The 24119-nt window shown below is 48.3% G+C and overlaps 1 protein-coding gene and 1 long non-coding RNA gene across 4 annotated transcripts in view; one reads left to right on the plus strand and one right to left on the minus strand.

The window, feature by feature from the left end:
* Positions 1-2089: 2089 nt before the first annotated feature.
* On the minus strand, positions 2090-3449 carry LOC127021747 (uncharacterized). Its single transcript, XR_007767261.1, has 2 exons — positions 3388-3449; positions 2090-2324 (listed from the first exon to the last, which is right to left on the minus strand). It is a non-coding gene; the product is annotated as an uncharacterized LOC127021747 (long non-coding RNA).
* The window catches only part of ADAMTS9 (ADAM metallopeptidase with thrombospondin type 1 motif 9), an 87059-nt gene continuing 65927 nt past the window's right edge, over positions 2988-24119 (plus strand). For all 3 annotated transcript variants that reach the window (XM_050904954.1, XM_050904955.1, XM_050904956.1), the window contains exons 1-10: positions 2988-3210; positions 3342-3730; positions 5041-5203; positions 18475-18761; positions 19747-19830; positions 19933-20054; positions 20466-20506; positions 20627-20732; positions 22757-22903; positions 23774-23915. In XM_050904954.1, coding sequence (XP_050760911.1) covers positions 3117-3210; positions 3342-3730; positions 5041-5203; positions 18475-18761; positions 19747-19830; positions 19933-20054; positions 20466-20506; positions 20627-20732; positions 22757-22903; positions 23774-23915 — 1575 coding nt within the window. In that variant the 5' untranslated portion in view covers positions 2988-3116. The remainder of the gene's footprint in view (positions 3211-3341; positions 3731-5040; positions 5204-18474; positions 18762-19746; positions 19831-19932; positions 20055-20465; positions 20507-20626; positions 20733-22756; positions 22904-23773; positions 23916-24119) is intronic.

Below are 24119 nucleotides of genomic sequence, written 5' to 3' on the forward strand. Positions count from 1 at the left end.
TTTGATAGGTTTTCCTGTGTCAGTGAGCTGAAGAGGAGCACAGCAGCTCCTGCCAGCACCGGGCCCAGCACAAGGGGATGACGAGGCTGGGAGCGGTGGGATGCGGGACGCTTGTGAAACGGGGACGGCAGCTGCCCTGGGGCACTATGCAACCCAGATAAAACAGCAGCAGACCTGTTTCCCAATACCATCCTGATCCGAGGACGAGGAGGTGAGCCAAGGCTGCACCCCTCTCCCCCAGGACACTGGCAGGACTAGCTCCACGTAAGCCTCCTCCCCTCCCTTCTGACTCAGTTCCAATGCTATGCTCAGATTTTCACTCTCTCCTTCCTCAGGCAACTTGGTTCACTTTTCTTCACTCCCCCTTTGCTGACCGGCAGCTTGATATCGCTCAGCACGCCCAACTGGCAGCGCCGGCTCGCCCTGGCACTCCGGGATACGTGTCCGCATCCACCTGAGCGTGGGATATGGCCTCCCCCTCCCCTGCCACAACTTCTGGGGCCGTATCCCAAGCTCAAGCACCCTGTATCCCTCTCGCTGTGAAGTCGGAAAGTTTTGGAGCACACATGGAAGTTGTGGAAAGGCACTAGAAGGCTGTCAGAGGTTCAGTAATGTACAGGGTGCTCCCACTAGCCCGGTGGAGCAGCACTGCAGCTCAGGGAGCAGATATTACTCCTGCTGTGAGTTAAGTCATTTATTTGATGATGAGACAGAGAAAGCCTGAAGAAAAGAATCGGAGCGAGAAAACATGCCTGGAGGGAAGCCTGGGCTGCTATGTGATGATGTTACGAGATTCCCCTTTTTGTTCATCCAGCAGCCCAAGGACCTCGGTGGCTTTTCCGACTCAATCAGGACACAATTCAGTGTGGGATGGGTGGGGATGCCATGCTCTTTCATGCCAAGCCAGGAAAGGCCATGCAAGCGAGGGGTTTGTGTGGCAGCCCCAGCAGGCTTTGCAGATTGAAGTTATTTTAGGATAGTTTGGTCTTGCTCCTCTTCTGAGGATTTCTTTCTTAATGTGCGTGCATGAGCAAGCAATTAGCTGCAAGGACAGGAAGATGTTACCATGCAGGCCCTTTGCAGCATTAAAAGCAAATCTGGTCCAGGTTCGCTCATGAACAGGTGAGTGCATGGAGATACAACCACGTTTGGTTATTGGAAAGAGCTGCTCCTGGCAGTAGATGACACCTTCCAGAATGGGCATGCCACTGCTCCTACACACCCACAGTGGAAGCGGGGAGACACCTCTGCTCCCCAGAACTGGGGAACCATCAGGCAGCCGGGGCTGTGCTCCCACCAGCCTTAAGGCTGGACGCAGTGAGAAGACCCCAACACCGTTGTCGGAGCTGAGTGCACACAAGGCAACTCAAGTCTGGAAGCATCCCAGCTTTGCCAAGCCCCCGAAGCCGATATGGGTGAGTTATCTTATTGTAAGCATCCAAGACTTAAATTAAATATGGTTTATAAGCGTGGGCACAATGCCACGCTGGGAGGTTATGTGCCATTACGCCTTGGCCTAAAGGTGTGCTGACTTGGGTCTCCACCAACGTGGAGATTCCTGCACCGTGCTCTGCTTTGCAAAGCTGCTGCCGAGGGCCTGCCTAGCAGCCCTGGCCAGCCAGCCGCAGAGTTAAAGATGCATGGCTTTGCAGGTGATGCTTTGCTTACTTTGACTTTCATATCCATTGTACAAAATTAATAATTTACTGCTAATGGTTGAGGTTTGTAGGGCTTCACCAGTTAGTTTAGAAGAGCCAGGAGGTGCTGTTTTGCCCAGAAGTGGATTCTGAATTGATTTTTTTTTAAAGCTTTCCCTTTCTGCAGCAAATACCGATATTTCTGTTCTTTGTCCCAAAGTTGAGTGAAGAAAGTACACCACTTTGAAATTTTCTATGGAAGTGCAAATCTGAACTTCCAACCATCTATTTTCTTTTGCTTTGCCTATAGGCTTTAAATTTCATTGCCTCTTTCCCCATTTTGAAAAAAAAAACAAACAAACAAAAAACCCAACCAACAACAACAACAAAACCCCAAGATTTTGGTTTGAGGAAGGGTAGAAGACAATGCTTAATTACGTTTAGCTCTAAAGGATGTCTGAAATTTTTATAGAAAAGTTCCAAATTGTAATACAAAACAAAATAAACTCAGATAAGGAAATCATCTTTCTTTTCCCTCAGGGTGCCTGAAAACTGCACAACATAAGAATAAGCCTAAACAAAAGTTGCTTTAAGTGCCTCGTATCTGAGAAATGCCGAAGAAAACAACTGCCATAAAAACCGTCACATGGGGGATTCTTCGGTTGTTGGTATGCTTCTTCGAGCTGTCTTTAAAAAGAAAAGAGAAGGAAAAACATCAATTATGTAAGAAAACTCGGCTCTCCTGCCGGTGAGTGACAAAGTGGCTCTTCCCCCCCAGGACCTGGCAGATCAGGCAGCAGCCGGGGACGCTCTGCCCGCGCCACTTCGCGTTTTCAAAACCACTTGCACGGAGCCGGCGGGGAGCGGCGGCGGCCGCCCGGGCCGGGGGTGCGGGGCCGCGGCTCGGGCCTCCCCCCCCCCCCCCCCCCCCCCGCCCCGTCCCGTCCAACCATAGCGAGGGCTTTTCTTGGCGAAAACCTGTGATTCCGGCGTTCCTCGGGAATGAAAGAAAGTGACATGTTGGAAGGGGGGGGGGGGGGGAGAGGAGGAAGGGCTGTCCCTGCTCCTGCAGGGCGGGATCTTTTCTCCTGCTTGATCTATGGAGCCCGCCCCCTTAAATTGGCTCCCGGGAGCGCCCCGTCCACCAGCCCGACGGGGGGAGAGGCGGAAAGCGAGGGAGAGCAGGCAGGCAGGCGGGCGGGCGGCCGGCTTCCCCCGTCCCGGCCCGTCGGTCCCGGCCCGTCCGCCCCCGCGCATCATGCGCGGCCCCCGGCGCCCCGCGCCCCGCCGGCCCGCCCGCCCCTAACGCCGCCCGGCTCCAGCGCCTTCCCCCGGCAGCGCACCGGGGGGCGGGGAGGGGGGAGAAAGGGGGCGAAACAAAAAAAAGAAAAAGAAAAAGGGAGGAAGAAGAAGGAGGAAAAGAAGAGCCCGAGGAAAGCGGGGGAAGGCTGCTCTCCTCTGAGGACAGCGCGCAGCACCATGCAGCTGGCGCCGCTGGCGCTGGCACTCACCACGCTCTTCATCGACGGCTTGAGGATAGGAGCGAGGAGGCAGAAGCTGCACCCCAGGCAAGGTAAGGGGGTGCTCGGTGGGGGGGGGAAGGGGTGGGGGGGGAGGCGGGGGGGGTGCTGGGCTGCCGCCCCCCCGGGGGGTGGGGGGGCTCGGCCTCCCCGCTCAGGGGTATATGCTTGTCTTCCCTTGCAGCCAAGCTGCTGGAGAAGCTCAGCGAGTACGAGATCGTGACTCCTACCCGGGTGAATGAGTTTGGCGAGCCCTTCCCCACCGATGTCCACTTCAGGCGGCGGCGGCGGAGCACCAGCGCTGCCCCCGACGCCTGGACGGCCGCCGCCGCCGCCTCCCCCAAGGCGCACTACAGGCTCTCCGCCTTCGGGCAGCAGTTCCTCTTCAACCTGACGGCCAGCTCGGCCTTCATCGCCCCGCTCTTCACCGTCAGCCTCCTGGGAGAGCCCGCCGCCGACCAGCGCCGCCTCTACGCCGAGGCGGCCGACGCCGACGTGAAGCACTGCTTCTACCGGGGGCACGTCAACGCCCGCCCGCGGCACACCGCCGTCATCAGCCTCTGCTCCGGGATGGTGAGACCCGCTCCCGGCTCCGGCCCCGGCCCCGGCCCCGCCGGGCGCCCAGCGGCGGCGCGCCGGGGCGGAAGCGCGGAGGAGGAGGAGGAGGAGGAGGAGGAGGAGGAGCAGGGCGAGGGAGGGTGGGCAGAGGGATGGGGACGGCCCCTTCCCCCCCCGACCCCCCCCCCGGCTGGGGCTCGCCCCGGTCGGGGGTTTTCTCACACCCCGCTTTTGTTATTCCGTCGGGTTCCGGCACCGGGGTGAACCCCTCCTGCTCCGCGGGTTTTGGGGGGAAAAAGTGCCACCCAGCGGCACCCCGGGGGGGAGGTCAGCGGGCGCAGACCCCGGGCATGCACACCTTCCTGCCCCCGGGGTGCCGACGAGGGCTGCAAAGGGATGACTGGGGGTTCCCCAGCAGCGGTGACCTCAGAGCTGTCCTGCACCCCGGGGCAGGGGCATGGCCCGAGGAGAGATGAAGGCAGGCTTCCTGGCAGCCCCTCCTGCCATCCTGGTGCCCTTCTGTGCAGGGGGATATTGGCAAAGGGATGAGCAGATGCTCCCAGCAGGGCTGACCTTTCCCGCTGCCCTGGTGCCTTCCAGCACCCTGGGGTGCCCGTCCCAGATGTTCCTCGGGAGGTCTCTACTGGCCTCCGTCTGGTCTGGGAGCTCCCCTGGGTGAGTGTGTTCACCCAGGCTAGTGCACGTGTGTGTGGCTGGGCAGGCCTCTCTCCCAGTTACTGGTCGTGCATCCCACTCTAGGATGGCTGCAGGATGTTTTTTGTATTGGATATCTTATATTTACCCGCCAAATCCCTACGTTCATAGTCACGTGCAACTAGGAGCGTTGGTGTCTTCTCATAAGCAGGGATTTCACTGGCCAGACACCTCCCTCTGGTCCTTGCACGTGGGTTTAAAGCCTGTCTCAGGGAGAGCTGCTGTATGAAAACCAGCACAATGTGATGGGCTTGCACTGAGCCCTCCAGTACACTGCGGCACTATCTCCCCTCGGACAGGGGTGGCTTGGCAAATATCGCTGGCATAGGGACGAGGTCTGGCTGACATGCCCCTCTCATGGTATCTGCCTACGGATTAGTAATTTGCTTTCCATAAGTTCCAGCGGGATGGCTGCAGGGAGCAGCGCAGCCCGGTGTGGGTGCAGGTGGTGTGACGGGAGCTGGAGCTCCAGCCTGTGCCTTCGCAGGGGTCGCTGCAGAATCGGGCGCTCGCGCACCTCCCTCATTAAACACTCATGTTGTTGGGTAGTCCTGCTCCGTGGTTTGGCATCGCCCGAAGCTGACTGCCTGTTCCTCTCTGGTCCCTCTCAGCTAGGCACGTTCAAGTCTGACGATGGGGACTATTTCGTAGAGCCGCTGCTATCGCTCGAAGAACAGGAGTATGAAGAAGAGCACAATAAACCTCATCTAGTCTACCGACACCGGACACCTCCAACCAACTCTTCAGGGGACAGGCAGACTTGTGATACTCCAGGTACTTGTCTTGTTACTGCCCTTGATGACTTGGCGCTTACGAAGGGGAACTACTTTGCAGTAAAAAGCCAGTAGGTTTGTGTGGGGCAGAAGGGATGGAGAGTTGAGGGACCCCTCTAGAAATGGTACCGTGTGCGCTAGGACCAGGCTCACATTGGTACTGCTGTCCTGGAGAGACGTGGTGCGCCTGTGCTTTCTAGTAATCGGTTATAAGGAAGTTGCGGTCGGGGAAAACGTTACGGTTTCTATTTCATCCCTGCTGTAAGGCTGGCAAGAGATCCTTTGGGCTGTCTTGCCTGAAATATCCCTTGAGCCTTTAAACTTGCTTTCTGTCCTCTCCTACGTGTAATTCCTAACCATCCTACTCTGATTTGCTTTCTGTCTGAAATTCTGTTTCTGTCCTTTAAAGGACATCCTTCTGTCTTGGTCTTGCTGTGCTCCTGCTCTTCCTTCCCCAAATCTGGTTGTGAGTTGCAATGTCTTATTTCTTTCTAGTGGAAATGAGAAGGTCCTAACACCAACCCTGACAGTTCTTCCCTTATTAATCACTTTTCCATGGTTCATTTTCAAAGGCTTTTTTCCCCTCATGGCCCTTCCTCCACCAGCACCATCTCCCTGACCTCCTTGCTCCCTCTTTCTAGTCTTTGCACATATGAAAGAGCACAAGCCTTTTTATCTCCCCTTCACGTGCCTTGGTGAGCAATAGCCTTGCTCCTACTGTCCCTATTATCTGCAGTGGCCTCCTGCTGCTCTCTGCTTCGTTGACTTCCTGATTTTCACAACTAATCCTCTCCTTTGGCAGCAAATACCTAAGTTCTCTCTGAAGAAGCTTATTCCTTCGGTCTCCTGTTTCACCTGCTGTTTTGTCCTCCTCCTTTGGCCTGCAGCTAGATCTACAGGAGCTTTAAAGCCTAAACAGAGTAGACCTTGACTGGCTTCCCTTGCATGGGCTGCAAGCCGTTCATGTGCTGCAAAGTAGGTGGAGTTGCTCAGGGAGTAAAGATACCACTGGAAGAGAAGCATGGTGCCAAACTTAGACTGCATTTAGCACGCGTGACTCGTTTGGCACCCATGACTGTGGATCACAGCCGTGCTGTTGAGCTGTCGGTCTGTTCAGCTTGCACTGATCACGCTAAGTCAGAAGATGCTCTGGTGCTCTGTGACCAGCCAGAGCTGATGCACTAGCAACGTGCGTTCCTTCTAGAAGATGTGTGGATACATGTCCACATGCAAACATATGTGCTGGGGGACAGTGGTACCTCTCACAAGGCTGTCGGTGTTTGTTCTTCCAAGGGTTGCTGCTGGACTATGCCATTCTGGTTTCTCTCTTCCAGCTGTTTCTGCTCCCTTCTTTGAGATCAGATGCAGGAGACTCAGAACAGTTGGAAAGAAACACGGAATCTGGCACATTGCATCAGTAGCCCTTGGAGGAACGGAGCAGCAGATCACGGGACTCATTGAATCAAAGGTAGCTGGGAGGGCTCTGACTTTCGCTTGTGGACTTTACTCTGTGCCGTTATAACAGTCTGCTGTATTTCACCCCACTGTATCATAGCTTCCCTTTAGGGTACTATTCTGGATCGTAATTCACAAGAACAATACTCCATCCGTGATATTACCGACACGGTGTATATCTCTTTCTTCTCTTTTCCAACATGCTTTGCCTCTTGCTTGTCTTTGTTTCCTTGCTCTTCTCAGTTGCTTTGTGTAGTGGAGGGAGGAGGTCTCGCCTCTCAAATACAAGCTTAAGGGTTCCAGACAGGCGTAACAGTCTTACTTGTCCTCCTGTCCTCTTCCCTTCCATCTCTCCCTCTCCCTTTCACTGTTGTCTGAGTTTTTGAAAGGGAATGATGGTTTGGTCATACGTCTATGGTGCGCAAGTCTTGGTCACTTCATTTAAGGAGCAAGTGCAGGGCAGCTTGGGCAACGCTGAACCTTGGTGTTCCCCCTGGGGTTACGTCTGGTGGAGAGAAGGCATCTCACATGTCTTTGGAGCAGAGGGGAAAACGCAAAATCTAGTAGCGCTCACTGTTTTGGACAGGGTGCATCTGTCACTCCTACCAGAGAAGAATGGTTTCATGAGAGTTTGGGAGTTTGTTATAGCTGTAGGGTGTTGTGTGAATCCAGTCTTTTGTCAGAAGAACGTGTGAAAAGGTGTGTTTGCATTGCAGGCTTCTGGCAGGGATTGAAATTTGCTCGAAGAGGAAATTCATGCGAGGGAAATCTTAAGTACCCACCCTGCAGTGAGCAAGGGAGCCCGTGTTGCCGGGCAGTGGTGCTATTAAGAATGGCTTTCTGATGGTCTTCTTCCTGGAAATGATTAATAAGCAACGTGCTGGTGTGCCCTTGCCATGATGATGTAATTATAGACTTCTTGCAGTATCCAGGAAAAGTTTCCCTTGTGAGCTGACTGACAGATTGAGTAAAAGCTTTCATTTCCAGCGGTCTCCCTGGTGTTACTTTTAGTTTTCAGCGTCCTCAGGTCAGCTTAGAAAAACAGGTATTTGATTTTGTTAAGTTTTAATTAGCAGTTTGTGATAACACCTTTAGGTCCTCTGACATATTGAGATACTCTGCAGATGTTCTGAAAAAAGATCTTTCTCCTCTGAACGCTGATGGATATCAAATGCAAAGTGTGCTCTGCATATGAACTTTCATAGCACAACACCGGGGTCTCCTGGCAATGCACTTCAGCCGTCTGGCGTATAGCTCAACCGCCGCAATAAAAACTTTTGACAAAGTTTTCCTTGGGGTAATGGGTTAATGTAGTTTCAGTCATAGGAAATGGTGCAATTTCTCCTCCTTCCCTTCTTTTAGTTAGTACCATGAATCAATTTGTCATCTGGTCGAGGATCTGGCAGAATAATTAGTTGTGTTTTACTGAATAGCCCTGACGGGATGAAGACTTGGCCAGGCTGACAGCATGATGTCACTAGGTGCAGTGCCGCTACCACCCATCGCTTCACGATAGCAAGCTCTTCCGATCCAAATTATTAAATATCCGCCTTTTTGAGGTGGAGGAGGAAGAGAAAAGAAATTCTGATCCTAAAAAAAGAAAAAAAGGAAGTGGCTCATTGCGAAGCTGGAGAGCGGAGCTTTCCTGCGCCCCGTGGAGGAACAGTCTGACTCCAATGATAAAAGGCATGGAGCTGCATCCTGCGGTGCTGCAGGGAGCTGCGTCCGCCGTGCCGGCTGGCTTCGGGAGGCCGGCAGCAGCTCTCCGACCCCCTCGTCCAGTCTGACCTCCCACCAGCAGCAGACCGGCAGGCCCTACCCACTGGTTTCCATGTGAAACCCTGAAGGTTTGGTCTTGCAGAGAGATGTCCAGCTCCAGATGCCAACAGGACACTGCCCTGGTTGTCACCTAAATAAACCACTTTGGGCCACGTCTTGCTCTGCGTCTTGTGTCCCTTTCTGCTGCCTCTCCTTTCTCTCACGTTTCCCATGTTTTTTGTCATTGATATGTTTATACGTATATTTTGGTAGTTGGCTACTCTGGAGCTCTTCTCTTCCAGTTTTTGTTGGGTTTTGTGATAGCTTTAGCCTTTCACTGAATCTTACCCAATCATTCTGCCTGTTGGCCACCCCTTATTCTGAGACAGACGTGGCCTCCACCTGCCTGGCGGCACCAAGCCACAATCGCTCTGTGTCCATGAGTATAAATGCAAGAGTTGAGCTTTCTCATCTCCCCGCTTCTGCTGCGTGCTCAGCTATTTCATTGCTTCAAACTTTGCAAATTCCTTGCGGCTTTTACTGTGACCCTGGTGCAGGACTCCTGAATGAACTCTTTTGGGCAGCTCCTTCTTTGTTCTCACTGCGTTCATTTTTCTGCTCGCCTGATCTGTGCTTTCCATTTCCTTCCCAGCTTCGTTAGTTAAATACCTCCCTATTCTTGCCTCATTTTTCATAATTCTTTTGTATTCAAGACCCATCTGTGGCTGAGATGAATAAATCAAGGACTGAATATATAGTGAGGGCTAGCTGTTCCCGTGACTTGTTGCTGGTGAGCCATGCCCGTCCTGAGGTTGGTGTGTTAAATGTGGGCTCTGGAGCTGCGTGTGAGGATCTTGCACAAAGTCCTGGCTCCTTAATGAGAGCGCTTAAAACGGGAATATCCACCGCGGGCAAAACCCCTCATGCAGAAGCAGCAATAACACTCTGATGGTGCCAAACTAGTAGGAAGATGATTAGAGCTTTTTCTGTTTCTGGAGGAGAGCCAAGGGGCTGTAGCCAGCAAAGAAGCCTTCAGCAATTTGCGCTGAGGAGGTGAGATTTTGGAAGCAGGCTCAGATGAATGCAGGACAGAGCAGATCTTACCTGTGCAAAGCTGGCTGTGCCTGCATCCGCTGCCGGCGGAGGTGGGAAAGCCCGGTGACTCAGCTGCTGAGGTTGCTTTCCAAAAACCACCAAGCATTACCAGCACAGATAGCTGCTGGGCACAGCCTGGAGGCTTAGCATGTCCCAGTACCTGCCAGAAACGGCCGCGAAAAGGTCTCAGATTTGCAACAGGGTGTTTAGTTGCAAGGCGTTAAAGCCGTTTGACTACTCGGGAGGCAGCATGTGTGTGGCCAGGCACAGCAGCTCCGAAAAGGCAAGGCCCATGTACTCATCTGGGTGAGGAGGAGAAAAGAAGCTCTGTGTGTGTAAGTTGTGTTGAGAAGGTTGCTATAAAAAGCACGAGGCAAATCAGCAGCATGAACCAAGTCTTGCCGCCAAGCTAGCGTGACACAGGCATAATCAGTAATATGTCACTGATTTTTCAGTTGCATTAATGAGTAATTTGTAATAGATTACCCTTTCATAGTAACTTTAACAATGCTTCCAACTGAATGTGACACTGGGGAGCCACCAGAGCAGAGGAGTGCTGCCCTGTGTCTTGAGCAAGCAAATGCCTGGTGCTGCCAGCTTGATGACTGCAATCTTGTTTCTGTGTGATAATTAGCACCAGCCTGCTCAGCCCTTACAGATGGTTGTCATCTCTCTCCCAATGCCACCCAGCTGCATGGGAAGTCATTGGTGAACCCACAGCAGAAGCAGGAGATGGTCCTGCCACCGTGTTCCCACGTGCTTGGAAAGGGGTGGCCAGGCTGAGGTTGCCAGGGTGTGGGTTTGTTAATGTGTTATCAGTGTCGTGACCAGGGAGGTGACCTGAGGGGAAGATATGTTGGGGGTCTGGCACCATGGCTAAAGCCTGACTTTGTCCCTTTCCACGTAACGTGGTCTCAGGTAGGTGATGAGCTCTTGCTCCTGGCTGAGCTGTGGTTCGAGGTGTATACCCAGTGTTAGAATTGGCAGTGGTGGGGAACGGGGCCAAACAGGCCAGAGGTGGAGAATTTCATACTGATTCTACAGGCCATTTATGTGTGTTCCATTCTTATTTTATAGCAGTTTTGAGGCAGAAACTTTGAATGCCTTTTCCACAGGACTCAATGTTTGCACTCTTGTGAGTGGTCCATGGTGAAATCCCAGATCCTTTGCAGTCAAGCTGTTGGTCTAGAGCCCTTTTGTATTTTTGCTATTTCTTTTGAACTGTTTGTCTTGCTTCCAACTGTGACCTTATTTTGGTTTTCAACTCCTTCATCCAACAGAAGTTCACATTCTAAGTGTCTGGTTTCCAGGCAGGTCTTCAGGCAAATTCTGTACTGCTGGGTCTCACGTAACTGTGAGGTTGCAGAAGATCTGCAGGGAGGTTTCCCCGAAGCCTTTGCTTCCAGGTTGAGCAATCCTTGAGCTCTTTCAAAAGTCTGTTTAAGCTGTCAGCTTTGCTTTTGGCCTCAGGGTAAAACATTGACTTCGTTCTTTCCCTCAGAAAAGTTTCTCATCTTAAGGAAGTGAATTGTAATTTATAGTTGGATAGTAATTATTTCAGGTTTCCTTCCCTCCCAAAAACAGCAAATGAGAGAGTTACGTCACAAGTCCCATATGCTAATGTAATTAATTCTATTTCTGGCTTCCTATTGAGGTAATAGTGCAGTAACAGCCAACCAGTACTTGGTCAAATGGACCTGGGATGTCAAACACAAGCTTTTCCCATACTGAGTTGGGAAAGGGAGCAGGCTGTAATGTTTGTGCTATCTTGCTGTGGTGTTGGCAAGTGAAATAAGGTATTAGACTGACTTCAGTTAAAAAATTTGATCGCAGCCAATGATACAGATCCCATAACTGTGGTTTTGTTTGAAAATTTCTCAATGTGAGTTACAAGCAAGGTGCACGCGTTTTGTTGTTGTTACTCTTGGCATTGAAAATGTATCAAGCATCTGCCTGGCACCCTAATGGTGGAAGACCAAGATTGTGACTAAACAAATTATTATTCATTGGTTATTGTTTTGCAACTTAGACATGGTAAGTGAACAGAGTTAAATTATTCTCTTGGAATCAAAATGGATGTACTTGCAATTTGGCATCTACTTTTACATCATCTGTGTGGACATCCGCTGAAGAAGGGCAGGTGGGAGAAGCAGGGAGATATCACTTTGGTACTTTCCATCTGTACCCCGTGGCATATACTACTGAAAATAAACAGGCTGACTATTCTGTGGCTTCTCTTCCCACGTGCCTGTATTGTCATTACCAGCATCCCCGTGGCCAATTGCTAGGCAAAGTTTTTTTTCTTTCTAATGGGATGTTTTTTCTCATCTTTTACTGAGTGTCAGTACAAAGTTGTGGTGATCTCCATGTTGTTCTGGTTGGCATGGTACCTCACAGGTATCACTAGACACGAGTGCAGATAATGCGTTGGCATACTCGCGACTGTTAGGTGTTGAAAGTTGCATTAAGAGCAAGCAAACAAGCACAGGAGTTTGGGTGCTCAGGTGGCTTGCGAGGCAGAAGTCAGGTTCAGCAAGTGCAGGCTCTGGAGCTCTGCAGGCAGATAGGTTCAGTTAGCCCAGGCAGCACAGAAGGCAGCAGCTCTGGCTGTTTTCCTGACGTGCTGAAATGTCACCGGTGTATGTCAGTGTGCCTGTGGTATATTCATACCGGTTTGACCCACAACCTGGCTCAGATGTGTGTCTACTCATGGGTGAAACACTGGGATGTACTTTAGCAAACTGCCCAGCCCTTTGCAGTGTCAGGGTGGTTTTTCAAGGGTTTTTTTGCCATGGGTTTTTTTAGTCATTCTACAGGGCTAGTTTATTTTTTTTCCTGAACCGGTGGATTATGGAACTGGTATCAGTGATTTTTCAGCACTGTAACTTTCTGTCAGCCATACCTTAAACCAATTTTGTACCAATTCAATGGTGCTTTTGTGCCTTGCGGTTGTGAGGTGCAGTTATTTAGTTATTTTGTCTGTAAGATGATCTTGAATCATTTTCTACACATGCTCAGCTCATATGTTACTATCTGCTTTCTTAAAGAGGCAATTTATTGTTTTGTTCATTAATCTAGTTTCTGTCTACTGTGCAAAATTGATAGCTTTCACGTACAACTTTTTACCCTAGGCAGAAAAAAATACTTTAAAGCTGGAATGCATTCTCACATACATCATCGGGAAAGGAAATGTCTAGTGTATGTGTGGTCTTTGGTGTTTGCGTGGTATGAAACTAGAGAATATTTTCTTCCTAAGGGAAGTCGATTGGTGCTAACTGCAAGTCTGTGGTTCTCAAGTGTTCTGGTTCAAGCAGCAGGAAGAAAGGCAGGATCACCCCAAAAGACATAGGTGGGTTCAGCATCACCTTGCGCTTTGGCACCTCTAAGGATGGAGTCTCCATAGCCAAAGCCACCACCCTGCTTCTCCGGTGCACAGGCCACAGTGGGTGAATGGAGGTGGGACTGCAGATTTTAGTATCAGTAATGCTTCATGCTGGTCTATACTGCTCATGGCTCTATAGCATTGCTTGCTGGCCTTAGAGTATTTTCACACATTACAAACACAACTCCCAGGCTCTGCGCTTCAGCTGACTTCAGCTGCAGGTGCTCCTGGACATGGACCTTTCTGAGGATCTGAACATTGCTCCAGTCGGGCATCTAGGAAGCTACTTAGTAAAGCGTGTGTGCAAAATTCAAAGTGGAGGAAGGCAAGAAAATTAACAAGCAGGTGTGCCTGGATCATGAGGGATTATGATCCGTTCATGCAAATGTTTCTCTTCATCGCAAAGAAAACTTTTTTGTAGAAGCCCAATATTTTGATTCTCCTGGAACAGTTTGGGAGGGAACTCTTCTGAGCCCAGACTGTTTCCTAATTCAAAGGGAAGTATGAACAACACGGGGAAAATTAAAGTCTCCCTCCTTTGTATTGCTCTAATAGTGGCACTTGTGAAGGGTCTGATATTTTACTGCATTTTCAATAGTTTCTACTGTGAAAGTTTGATCTGTGCAGTTTTGTCCAGCTCTTGCCGATGAAGGTTGAAACTCCAGTTGATCTCTCTGTTAAGTGGGTTCAGGTTAATTTGCATTTGAACACTTTCTGGTTTGCAGATTAGAAAAATTGAGCAAACTTTCATTTTCACCCTTAATGCAGAATATCTTTCTCTTTGGGTCCTGGCTGGTCCGGATCCTTCATTTCCCTTCCAGTGTAGGTCATTGATCTCGCCTCTATCAATAAAGCCTATTTTCCCTTTCTAGCTGTAGCAGCAGCTCCAATTGCACGGTCAAGGAGCTATCCAGAGGGAAGGCAGGATTAGTCCTGCTCATAGGACTGGTCATCTCAGTGTGCTACAGAGCAAGGCAGTCGCTGCTCCCCCGTTACGTTACCATCCCTGGCCGTTGTCCGAGCAGGGCAAGAAGCTGCTGGCAGCCAAGGGGTGTTCAGCTCTGGGTTATGCTGGCCACAACAGCACACCCACAGTAACAGAGGTGAGAATTTGGCCTCATGCAAATTCATCTGAGATGTATCTGTAGATATATTGAAAGATAGATAAAGATATAAAACATACAGGTATAGAGTTAAAACAGACTCAGGGCTAGAAAAATCCTTTGGTCCAGCTTAGGACCTGTTTGGGTCCTAAAGATGAGCCGGTTTCCATCCCATTTTCCTGGTAAGAAGAGCCTAAAAATGTGGTTTGATTTCAGCCAGTCTGACCTCTGCGTGAAGAAAATCCATTTTGCCTCTTGCCTCTCTTTTCCAAGTGATGGCAGTCACTTCAGTGGCTGCTGTTGTACCAGCTACAGGCAGCAAATTCAGGCCAGCCAACTGTAGCCGGAGCTTGTACCGAACCGTTTGGGCAGGGTTCGCTGCTGTGGCTCCTGTTGAAGTCGAGGGAGGCAGGTCACACACCGACTGACTGCCTGGAGGGAGCTCAGCTGAATTTTGATCTGCTTTTATGGAGGCGTGCAATAAATAATTAACTTCCAAACGATAGTTTTATCATCTGCGCAGCTGGATCAGCGCAGGTCTTGGGAGTGTTGTGGGCCAACCGCTGAGCAGCAAACTTTGTGTTAAAAATCCTAGGTCACACGTTCAGAAAAGGTATGATAGTAAGTTGGTTTGAAAGGACCGTGCTCCTTTTCTAGCAGGGAGGGGTTGTTAATGTTATTAGCTTGAGAAATAGATTTTTTTCTTTTGCCTCTCTTGCTCTCTCTCTTTTACATCTTTTTTTTTTTTTTTTTTTTTTTTCCTTTCTCCCTGCTATGTGCAGCTCTCATGAACTTGGAGCTGAACTGGAATTGCTTGCATTGTCACATGTCTTATTTAATTGTGCAAATTGCTTTCTATTCCAAGGACAAGTTAATGTAGAAATGGAAAGGATTAGAACTGTTGGGATAAGTGATTGCTCTTTCTTTTAATTTTTGGTTTTAGCATAACAATAGCTGCTATTTCAAAAGCAGTCCCTGGCTCTGCCCTGTCACCCTTTCATGCAGGCGAAGTACTCACGTAGGGCCTGAGTCTCCCCAGCCCTCTCCCTTGGGATAGATCCAAAGTCCATTAATCAGCAGGAATCATCCATTAATCAGCTCAGTGGGCTCTAGGCTGAGGCTTCTTACACAAGCAAAAATAAATGGCACGGGTGGGAAGATGCCATCAGGAAGGAATATCCCTATCACAGGACTGGGTCTCCTTTTTAAGTCCCACATAACAAAGAAGAAACCAAGTGGGGAAAAAAAAAATGAACATACACCTCCAGGTCTGTCTAAAGACAGTGCAAACACCATAGACTGTCTTAGTAAAGCAAGCAGTAAAATGGACATTATTCCAGCAGCATTTTAGCCACCTCTTAAACGAACATGAACTGTTGAATCAGTGCATAGGCTCGCCTAATACTTGAATTATTGATCTGTAGTTTGCGTGGTTTTAAAGTGTTTGTCTACTCATTGGGGTTTGGTTTTTCTGCAAATTAAAGAAAATGTTTTGTTGCTTAAACCCATCCAGTTCCTGCCATGTGTAGGCAGATGTTTTTCAGGTCATTTGCAGAGATTGAGAGCTTGCCAAGCAAACCATTTTCCTTCCTGATTTCTGTTAATATATTAACACAGTAGGGGGAAAAAAAAGCAAAACCAGGTGGAAAAATATCACACCCTTTTTTGGTGTTGTGTGTGGCAGTAGGAAGCTGTCGCTGTAAAATTGCAGTTTTCTCGTGTAATGTGAGAGATTTTCACTTCTGCTTGATTAAACGGCAGTATGCTGCCCCATTCAATACGAGCATTTCTGTTGTGGCCATCGTAACGGAGCGAGCTATCAACAGCATCAGGCACATGGAGTACTGGCAGTGCCTGTCTGCAACTCCTATTAACGCTGGTGGGGGTTTTACGGATGGGTTGAGAGCAGTGCACTGCCATTAGTGTTTAATTTTTTACAGGTGAATGTGCACCATCTCTGAATGTAGTTATACACAAGAAAGATGGGCGAAGATAACAGTTCGCTACTATCAAAGTCCAGGAGTGGCTTTACATGCAATGCATCCCCACTCGCTTGTGCTTGGTTTTACAGTAACTAGGCTGGCAAACATACTATACGTGACTTGTCCAAATAGCGTGCTGTAAGTGTTGGAGTGACTTCATACCTGGAAAATAATATGTTGGTTTTTGAAGGGATGACGTGGCTGCCTTGATTTATGTGCTGGATGGGGGAAGCACACTGATACAGTGCTGATACTTGGCAGCGTTAGGTTAACGATTGGACTCGATGATCTTAAGGGTCTTTTCCAACCCAAACGATTCTATGGTTCTATGACACCGTGCCAGATGTCTGCAACAGAAAGAAAGGTAGTTTTGCCTCTGTGCTGGGCATACCTGGCTGTGTTGGGCTCTGGTTCTCCTGCATGGTGGGTCTCTTAGAACCAGACCTGGCATTTCATGTGGACATCTCTAGTTTTTGGGTGGGGTTTGGGTTTTTTTTGAGCGTGTGACAACACTAGCTGCAGGATTTCAGTGCAAGCCTGGTGAATATCAATTAATTTCTTTCAAACACCTCCTGTATAACAGGTGTCTCTTCAAAGAATCCTTTGCATTTCCATCTTCTTTTGCTATCTAACCTCCTTCTGCCAGGCTGGCTGGAGGAGAAGACACCTGAGCCCCGTGGTCCCATCTGGGGCTCTGCGGAGCCATGGTGGCAGATGGTGCAGAGCTCTGCCTTCACACCGCAGCCTTGCCTTCAGCCTTGCTCGAGCCCTGTTGAGCATCTCCCTATGCTTAATGCATTTTTTCTTGAGCACCTGCTTCTTTTGGAAGTTAGTTATTTAAAAGGGAAATTTAAGTGACTGGCTGAGGGTGCAGAGAGGAGGGGAACTGGCTGAAGGGCTGAGGTTAGCACTTTCTCCTCTGTCTGGTCTTCTCACCTTTAAGTTATTTGTATGCATAGTTGGCTTCCCGCGCTGATTGGCACTGAACGAGTCGGGATAATGTCACGGTTGCCCATGAAGCCGTGCCAGCGTGAGAGCACAACCTTGCCAACACAAGGGCATTGATTAGTGCAGAGGAACTAGGGCAATCCAATTATAACCACAAATGCCATTGGCTTTCTCAAATTCTTACTCAAATAACTGCGGACTCTCTGCTGTATTAAGGTGGTCTGGACTATATCAAGAAAGGGGAATTCGTAGGACTTATTCTTAAATACTCTATTGCCTATTTACACATAGGGCAAAAGGATAGTATTTTTCAGATAGGTAGAAGCTGGCCGACCCCCTTTGCCTGCCTTGATATTAGAGAATGTATTTTATATTTCTTTTTTTGGAAATTATTACAAAATATCCTAAAAGGAAACTACACAGGAAAAATAGCTAAGTAGTTTCCTATCATTTCAATCTTGTTTGAGCATTGAATATTCCTTTGTTCCCTAATATTATGCTTCCTCTAACCTACTCAGTGGGTCAGATAAGGAAATGTGATATTTTTCACCACCATGATGAAATTAAACTAAAGCTACAAAGAGCGTGAGGGTTGTAGCCTGGAGTCTTAGATAAGTAGTTCAGATCTGGCTTTATATTAAATGCAGAAGCGAACAGTCTCTCATGAATGAATCCCATTCAATTAGCTACTTCCTATGATGAACTGATTAAAAATTAAGTGGCATCAAATAAGACTGATTTTGCTCTTACATTTAAATAATGCTATAATTACATACTAATCAGATGGTAAATCTTAATTGTACACGTTCCATATGTTTTATTTGCCTGTCTCCCTCTTCACTTTGTCGTCTTTGTATCAGCGTGGAGTATATTTTCAGGCTGCTTTTATGTTTGGCCTAATTGAATATCAAAAGCAGTATACGTGAAACTTCCTGAATTCTATTCTTTAGCCAGTGGCAGCTGTGCTATTAGATGACCTTTACCATTCCCGTAGCACAGAATAATAAAGGGAGGGGGGGAATTGAAGCCCAGCCGTGTTATTGTTAGAGACAGAAATAAATCATATATAATTGCTTCGCTATGAAGGCCAAATCCTGCCGTCCTTTATGCCTGAGTTAGAAATACAGGATTTGGACCTTTGTTTCCTGTGGTTTCCTGGCCACCTTGGACGTGCCCAGAATCCTCACGCTGCTGCTGCGGTGGCTAATTACCATCACGGGGCTCACGTCCCGTTAAAGTGAACTGCAGCCCAGGCTGCATCCCTCCTGCGCGGGCAAGGAGACGGCTCTGCTGCCGGAAAGCCTTTACGTGAACGTCTGCCTTTAAGTGCCATCGGCTTCCGTAAGATTACTTTAAAAATTAAGAAAGGCCTTAGATGTTGGATTACATGGTGGGCTTCCACAGAGTGCTTCTGTTTTGGTTAGCTGTTTGGAACAAGCCTGCTAACTCTTCACTGAAGTAAATAGGTATTTTGACATAACATGCATGTGGTATTAACTTCATTTTCTCCAGAATGCACTTTATGTTTTTGTCTGATTTTTAATCATAGATCATGAACACAGTCACAAAAAGAACAAGCGGAAACACTGGAGAAGACAGTGGGCAGAAAGCAGCATATTATCTGACGTGGAGGTGTTGAAACATGGCCTGGAAGTGAATTCGTTTTCTGCAGATAGCAACAAGACAGGGAACATCAGTGAAAAGAAGAGCCACAAACGAACAAAGCGATTTCTCTCCTACCCTCGGTTTGTTGAAGTGATGGTGGTGGCTGACAGCAGGATGGTCGCCTACCATGGAGCTAATCTACAGCACTATGTCTTAACGTTAATGTCAATAGTGAGTATTCAACTAGGGGGAGTAGATCACCCACGGATCATTTTCTAGTGGTCACAGAGCACCCTTTCTGCCGCGTTCATATGCAATACCATCAGGTTGCCTCAGCCAAGCACGGAGATAATGCTTGGATTAGAGTAAAGCTTGGTAAAACTTGGCTGGGGAACACTGGTTGGGGTCTTCTTCCTTCCCAGACTCATCATGTTGCCTAACCCTTCCCACACCTCTCCCTTCCAGCCTTCTGAACCCCAGGCAGCACAAGAAATATCACTGGCCCTTTAGTCCACATGCTGTACTCTTCTTTTTATTTAAGCCCATGTGAAAGAGCAGCTGAATTAAAAAGGTGCTTCGGGGACTGTGCCTTCCAAGGGACTGATGCTAGTAGGTTATGCAATTGCCTGACTTCCCTTGCTGTTGCAAGGAGAAGGAGCCTGTGGTCACCTTGATCCTTAGCATAGGGCTAGGGTGGGCTTTCCAGGCTGAAGACAAGCATTTTAGTAGCTGCTGGTACTAGGATGCAGTAGTGCAGTCCCCAAAGAGGCAGCTCTGTAGATGCAGAGTGGCTGGAAGTGAGTATCCAGCATAGTTGTGTCACTGGAGGGATTTTCATCCTATTCAGGGGTAGAAGTACAGTGAACAAGTGGTCTAAAACTGTCCACGTCAAAATGAGGCGCTTGAGAGAATAAGTTGCTTTTGACAGTCTTGGTTGGTGGTCATTGTATCTCAGAGCAGAATGATCCTGTAATTTGGTGAAATGTGTGCTAAAGCAAAAGGAAATGTTGGGTTTCTGCGATACCAGCAGGTTTGTTTCATTCTAAAATTGCGCTTCTGGCAGGAGGTCTCTCCCAAGTAGCATCAGAGCACTGAGTGGGGCAGAAGAGCAGCTCAGGAGAAAAACAGTTGCAAAATGGAAAACATGCGTGTGTTGTCTTAATTGTTTGTTTCTTTGAATGTTAGCAATAATTCTGAATATTTCTTTTTGAAACAGGTGGCTTCTATCTACAAAGACCCAAGCATTGGAAATTTAATTAATATTGTTATTGTGAAATTGGTCGTGATACATAATGAACAGGTAATGGAAGTGATTTTCTTCACCTTCTGTTTGACAGTGGCATTTGTAGTGAGCATTGCGATGAATAATTAAAATACGTGCTTTCTGTCTGTTGCTTATTAGGATGGTCCTGCAATATCTTACAATGCCCAGACAACATTAAAAAACTTTTGCCAATGGCAGCAATCCCAGAACCACCCTGAAGGAAGTCACCTTCAACATGACACAGCCGTGCTTGTTACCAGGTATAGTGAATATTCTCATGAAAACTGTAGCCAGTCATGTGTCAGAGGCTGTGAGCATGTAATACATCCAGCTGTGGGAAATGTTCGGTTTTTGATGTGGGTGTAACGACATTTGCAATTGTGGGAGCGGTGTAACTGTGAGCAGAGTTGGGATAATGTGTCCACCATAGCGCTAGATGACTTTGAGAGGTTCAGGACTGTCCAAGGTCTGCCCATGGGTTCAACATAAGATGAGAAACTCTTGACTGTGGTAGGGAGTTGGTTCAGACTCTGACTGGACAATGTGGCAAACCAGCATGAGAAGGTCCATTGAAGGACCCAGAATTGCTTTTGAATGTTGTTATTATTGTGCTTGTACCTTAACTCACTGCTGCATTGAAAATTAATGTGTCAGGTCTGCTCTGCTTTCAGACAGGATATTTGTAGAGCGCACGACAAATGTGATACCCTGGGTAAGGAAAACCTTTTCTTTGTCTTTTAATAACTTTTTTTGTAGTGACAATGTTAGTTGCCTGTGCTGAACCGTGGGTGACGTTTCTTTTTCTATTGTAAACCTCTTTGTTCTCTCCTAGGTCTGGCAGAGCTGGGCACAGTCTGTGACCCATACAGGAGCTGTTCAATTAGTGAAGATAACGGACTGAGCACTGCTTTCACAATAGCACATGAACTTGGCCATGTGTATGTTTTATGTAAATACATTTACATTTAAATAGCCCAAGATTTATGTTAGCTAGGGCTTGCCAGCCAGGCTAGGACTTCGTACCTGCTGAGCCTAATTATGTGAGAGGAGATAAATATACTTGGGTAGAAGATGCACCACTGAGGAGGATTAAGCTGTGGTGTGACTCTGGGAGGTGGTGGGGTGCTCCAGAGCCTATCTGAGACCAGCAAAACCAGCAGACCCACATTTTGGGGAGGATGAGTGACAGGGTACCCCAAGCAGCACTAAGCAAGGGAGGAGAGCTAATAAAATGTCCCTTATTATTGCATCTTCTCACATCTACATGCGGATGTCAGCAGAATCTGCCCCAGCAGCCATGAATGATGTCCTGGCCAGGCAACTGGGACTAGCCAGGATTTTGGCTGCAGCTGGGAGGTGCTGGGTGCCTTGGGAAGGACCAGGGCGAGGGGCATGGGCACGTCTCACCTGGCCTTTGGGACTGAAGTCTCCTCCAAGAGCAGGTCCTCAGCCTGCCACAGCTCGTCCCACCGCCATGCGTGGTGCTACTGAAGGCAGCGCAGCAACTGTGTGTGAAGGGAGGAATTTACCCAGGGCGTCTGGCAGGCGATCGGGATCTGTAAGTGAGCCTGACCCACCTCCTGAACTATGTCACGAGGGAAAATCTCATGCTGCTGCACATCCGCAGAAGGGATGCTGTCATTCAAGATGAACCTTCTCCAGTGGAAATTTCTTTTAACTGATTTTGACTTTTTTTGAGAGTGGTGGTGAGAAAAATCATCTCAGATCACGTAGTCCTTTACCCCCCAGCTACAACTCTTAGGCAGCTGGTTCAGTCCCAAACCACCTCATGCCAGGTTTGCAGTGGCGGTCTGTAGATATGGGAGGGATGAGTACTTGGGAACAGATCTCTCATTGTTTTAAACTCCCTTTTTCTTCACGAAGAGCTGGCTGAGATGATCTATTTTTAACCACAGTAGTATTTGTTTAAATGAGATTTCCTGACAGAAAGTCCCCGAAGGTTTGGTGTTCCCCACACCTAACCTGTGCCTAATTCCTTCGATAATGCTGCCCCCAGAGCTGCCGGAGGCATTAGCGGCGCTCCCGAGCAGAAAATGCCTCTTTGCTCTTTTACAGGGAGCAGAGTGAAAAGGTGGTTCATTGGAGGTAATCTTAATGGGATATAAACTCCCCAGCCTTCGAACGCAGGATCACGCCAGGTCATTTCCCCTTCTCCACTTCAAACAGCAAAGCGCTTTAAGCCATTCTGTCTCTGTTAGCGTATTTGCCGCATTCTTCAATTTGTCATATGTGGCAAACTTCGCATGGGTTTCTGCTGATATTGATGCTTGACGGCATTTTGTAAACCTGCCATGTAAAGTATAGGAGCCAAGTCTATCCCCGGTGCAACCCTATTTAGGCAACAGCATTGAGGGATCAGCATAGCCCAAGGTATTAAACTGCATTAGAAAACATTTTGCAGCCACCATAGGGTGCTGCCTATGTACGCGAGGGACTTCAGGCAGCGGTGGTCAGTGGGCTCAAGTCATTCATCTGCTTCAGAAACTTATTCTCCCAGATCAACTCTTGGCTCTTTGGCTCAATTCCAGAGAACTTGCCATTTTTAGGAAGGTGGGGCCAAACTCCAGCCCGCCTGCAGGACTGCAACTGTCAGCTGAAAAGGAAACTGCAGTTGAAATTGCATCTTACTCCAGGCTCCCTCAAGGACTTGTCTGGCTAAATATATGCAGTCGCGGTGTGGAGAGCTTACCGGGGTATTGCGTAGCTTTTTGCAGACAAGTGCTAGGAAGCCCATTTGAGCGATTGAGCATTGAGCAATGCTTGTTGACACTTATGAATATGTGCATATTCATACTTTTATTCTGTAATATCTGTCAGTAGCATATCTAGGAAAAATTCTTGGGTTTGCTTACATTTAGTTCACACTGTTGCTCTTGCTATGCTAAATACTTGACATTTGCCACTTAACTGACTGTACTTTTCACTGCGGTTTTTCTCTTAGATTTAACATGCCACACGATGACAATCATAAGTGCAAAGAAGACGGAGGTAAAAATCAACAGCATGTCATGGCGCCAACGCTGAACTTCTACACCAATCCCTGGATGTGGTCAAAATGCAGTAGGAAATACATCACTGAATTTCTGGAGTAAGGCCTTGCATATGCATGTTTTAGGCTATTTTTACATGTGCATGTGTCCCATGGGGTTCATCAGTTAATCTGAAGTCCTAGTGTGCAGCCTTTGGAGGAAATCAGAGGGATTTGTGTGTGCACACATCCTTTACGTAGAGCAGGAATAGACCCCTGGCATCCAGTCCCTGCCAGTTCAGCCTCATGATAAGCTGGCAAGGACCGGCCTCTGTATGGGGAAGAAAAAGTCTTTCCCCATGGATATTGCTTTTAAGGAATGTGTGTTCTCCTCGAACCTGAAGAGTGAGTTTTCCACGCCCTGTGGCCCAGATATGGAGCCGTGTTTTAGGAGGCAGATTGAATCTGCCTTTCTGCTCCACAGGTCAAGATAAAGCCCTGGCACTAGTCCATGGTGGGAACACTGCTCCAGGAGCCCGCGGGTCAGTTTGATGCACAGTGATCGCCCATTTTGCTGTGATGCCTTCCCATGTGTTGTGATGGGGAACAGAACGAGAGCCACGATGGTGTTCTGGCAAATCCAGGAGCTCGGTCCCTCAGGCAGTTCTTCTGCTAATCAACGATTTTCTTTCTAAATATGTACCAGCGCTTGCTCAGCAGCTAAATGCAGGTCGTGCACACTCAGAAATGCTTTTGCCAGGGTAGCTGACTGCACTGTGGTGGATGGTCGTTAGCACAGCACGGGGGTGGTGGTGAATGGGTAATGCACCCTCTTGTGCTCCTGTGCTTGAGTCTGTAGTAGCTGTTGTAGTGCTTGTTAACTATGGCAAATGTGGTGTGCATCTGCCCTAAGGCTAATTCAGGTAAACACCAATGGGTTCTAGTCTCATCGCCTCCTGTTTAACACCATTTTTCTGATTTGTGTTGTAGCACTGGTTATGGGGAGTGTTTGCTTGATGAACCTTCATCAAGAACTTACACGTTGCCTCAGCAGCTCCCAGGGCTGATTTATGACGTCAACAAACAATGTGAGTTAATTTTTGGACCTGGATCTCAAGTGTGCCCGTATATGGTAAGTGAAATTCCACACCTTGGTTTTCCTGGTGTTGCCAGAGCAAAATAAGGCCTCCTGGGGTTGGATGAATGGGAGGCTCACAAGCCATCAAATTACTGTCAAGCTTGTGAGTTAATGATAAGCCCTAGGGGGATAATTTCGCAAAGGATCATCTATCTAGTAAGGCATGTGGCACGTATTTATTTAATATTTTGATCTTTT

Source organism: Gymnogyps californianus, chromosome 13 (genome assembly GCF_018139145.2).
Source record: "Gymnogyps californianus isolate 813 chromosome 13, ASM1813914v2, whole genome shotgun sequence".
Lineage (NCBI taxonomy): Eukaryota > Metazoa > Chordata > Aves > Accipitriformes > Cathartidae > Gymnogyps > Gymnogyps californianus.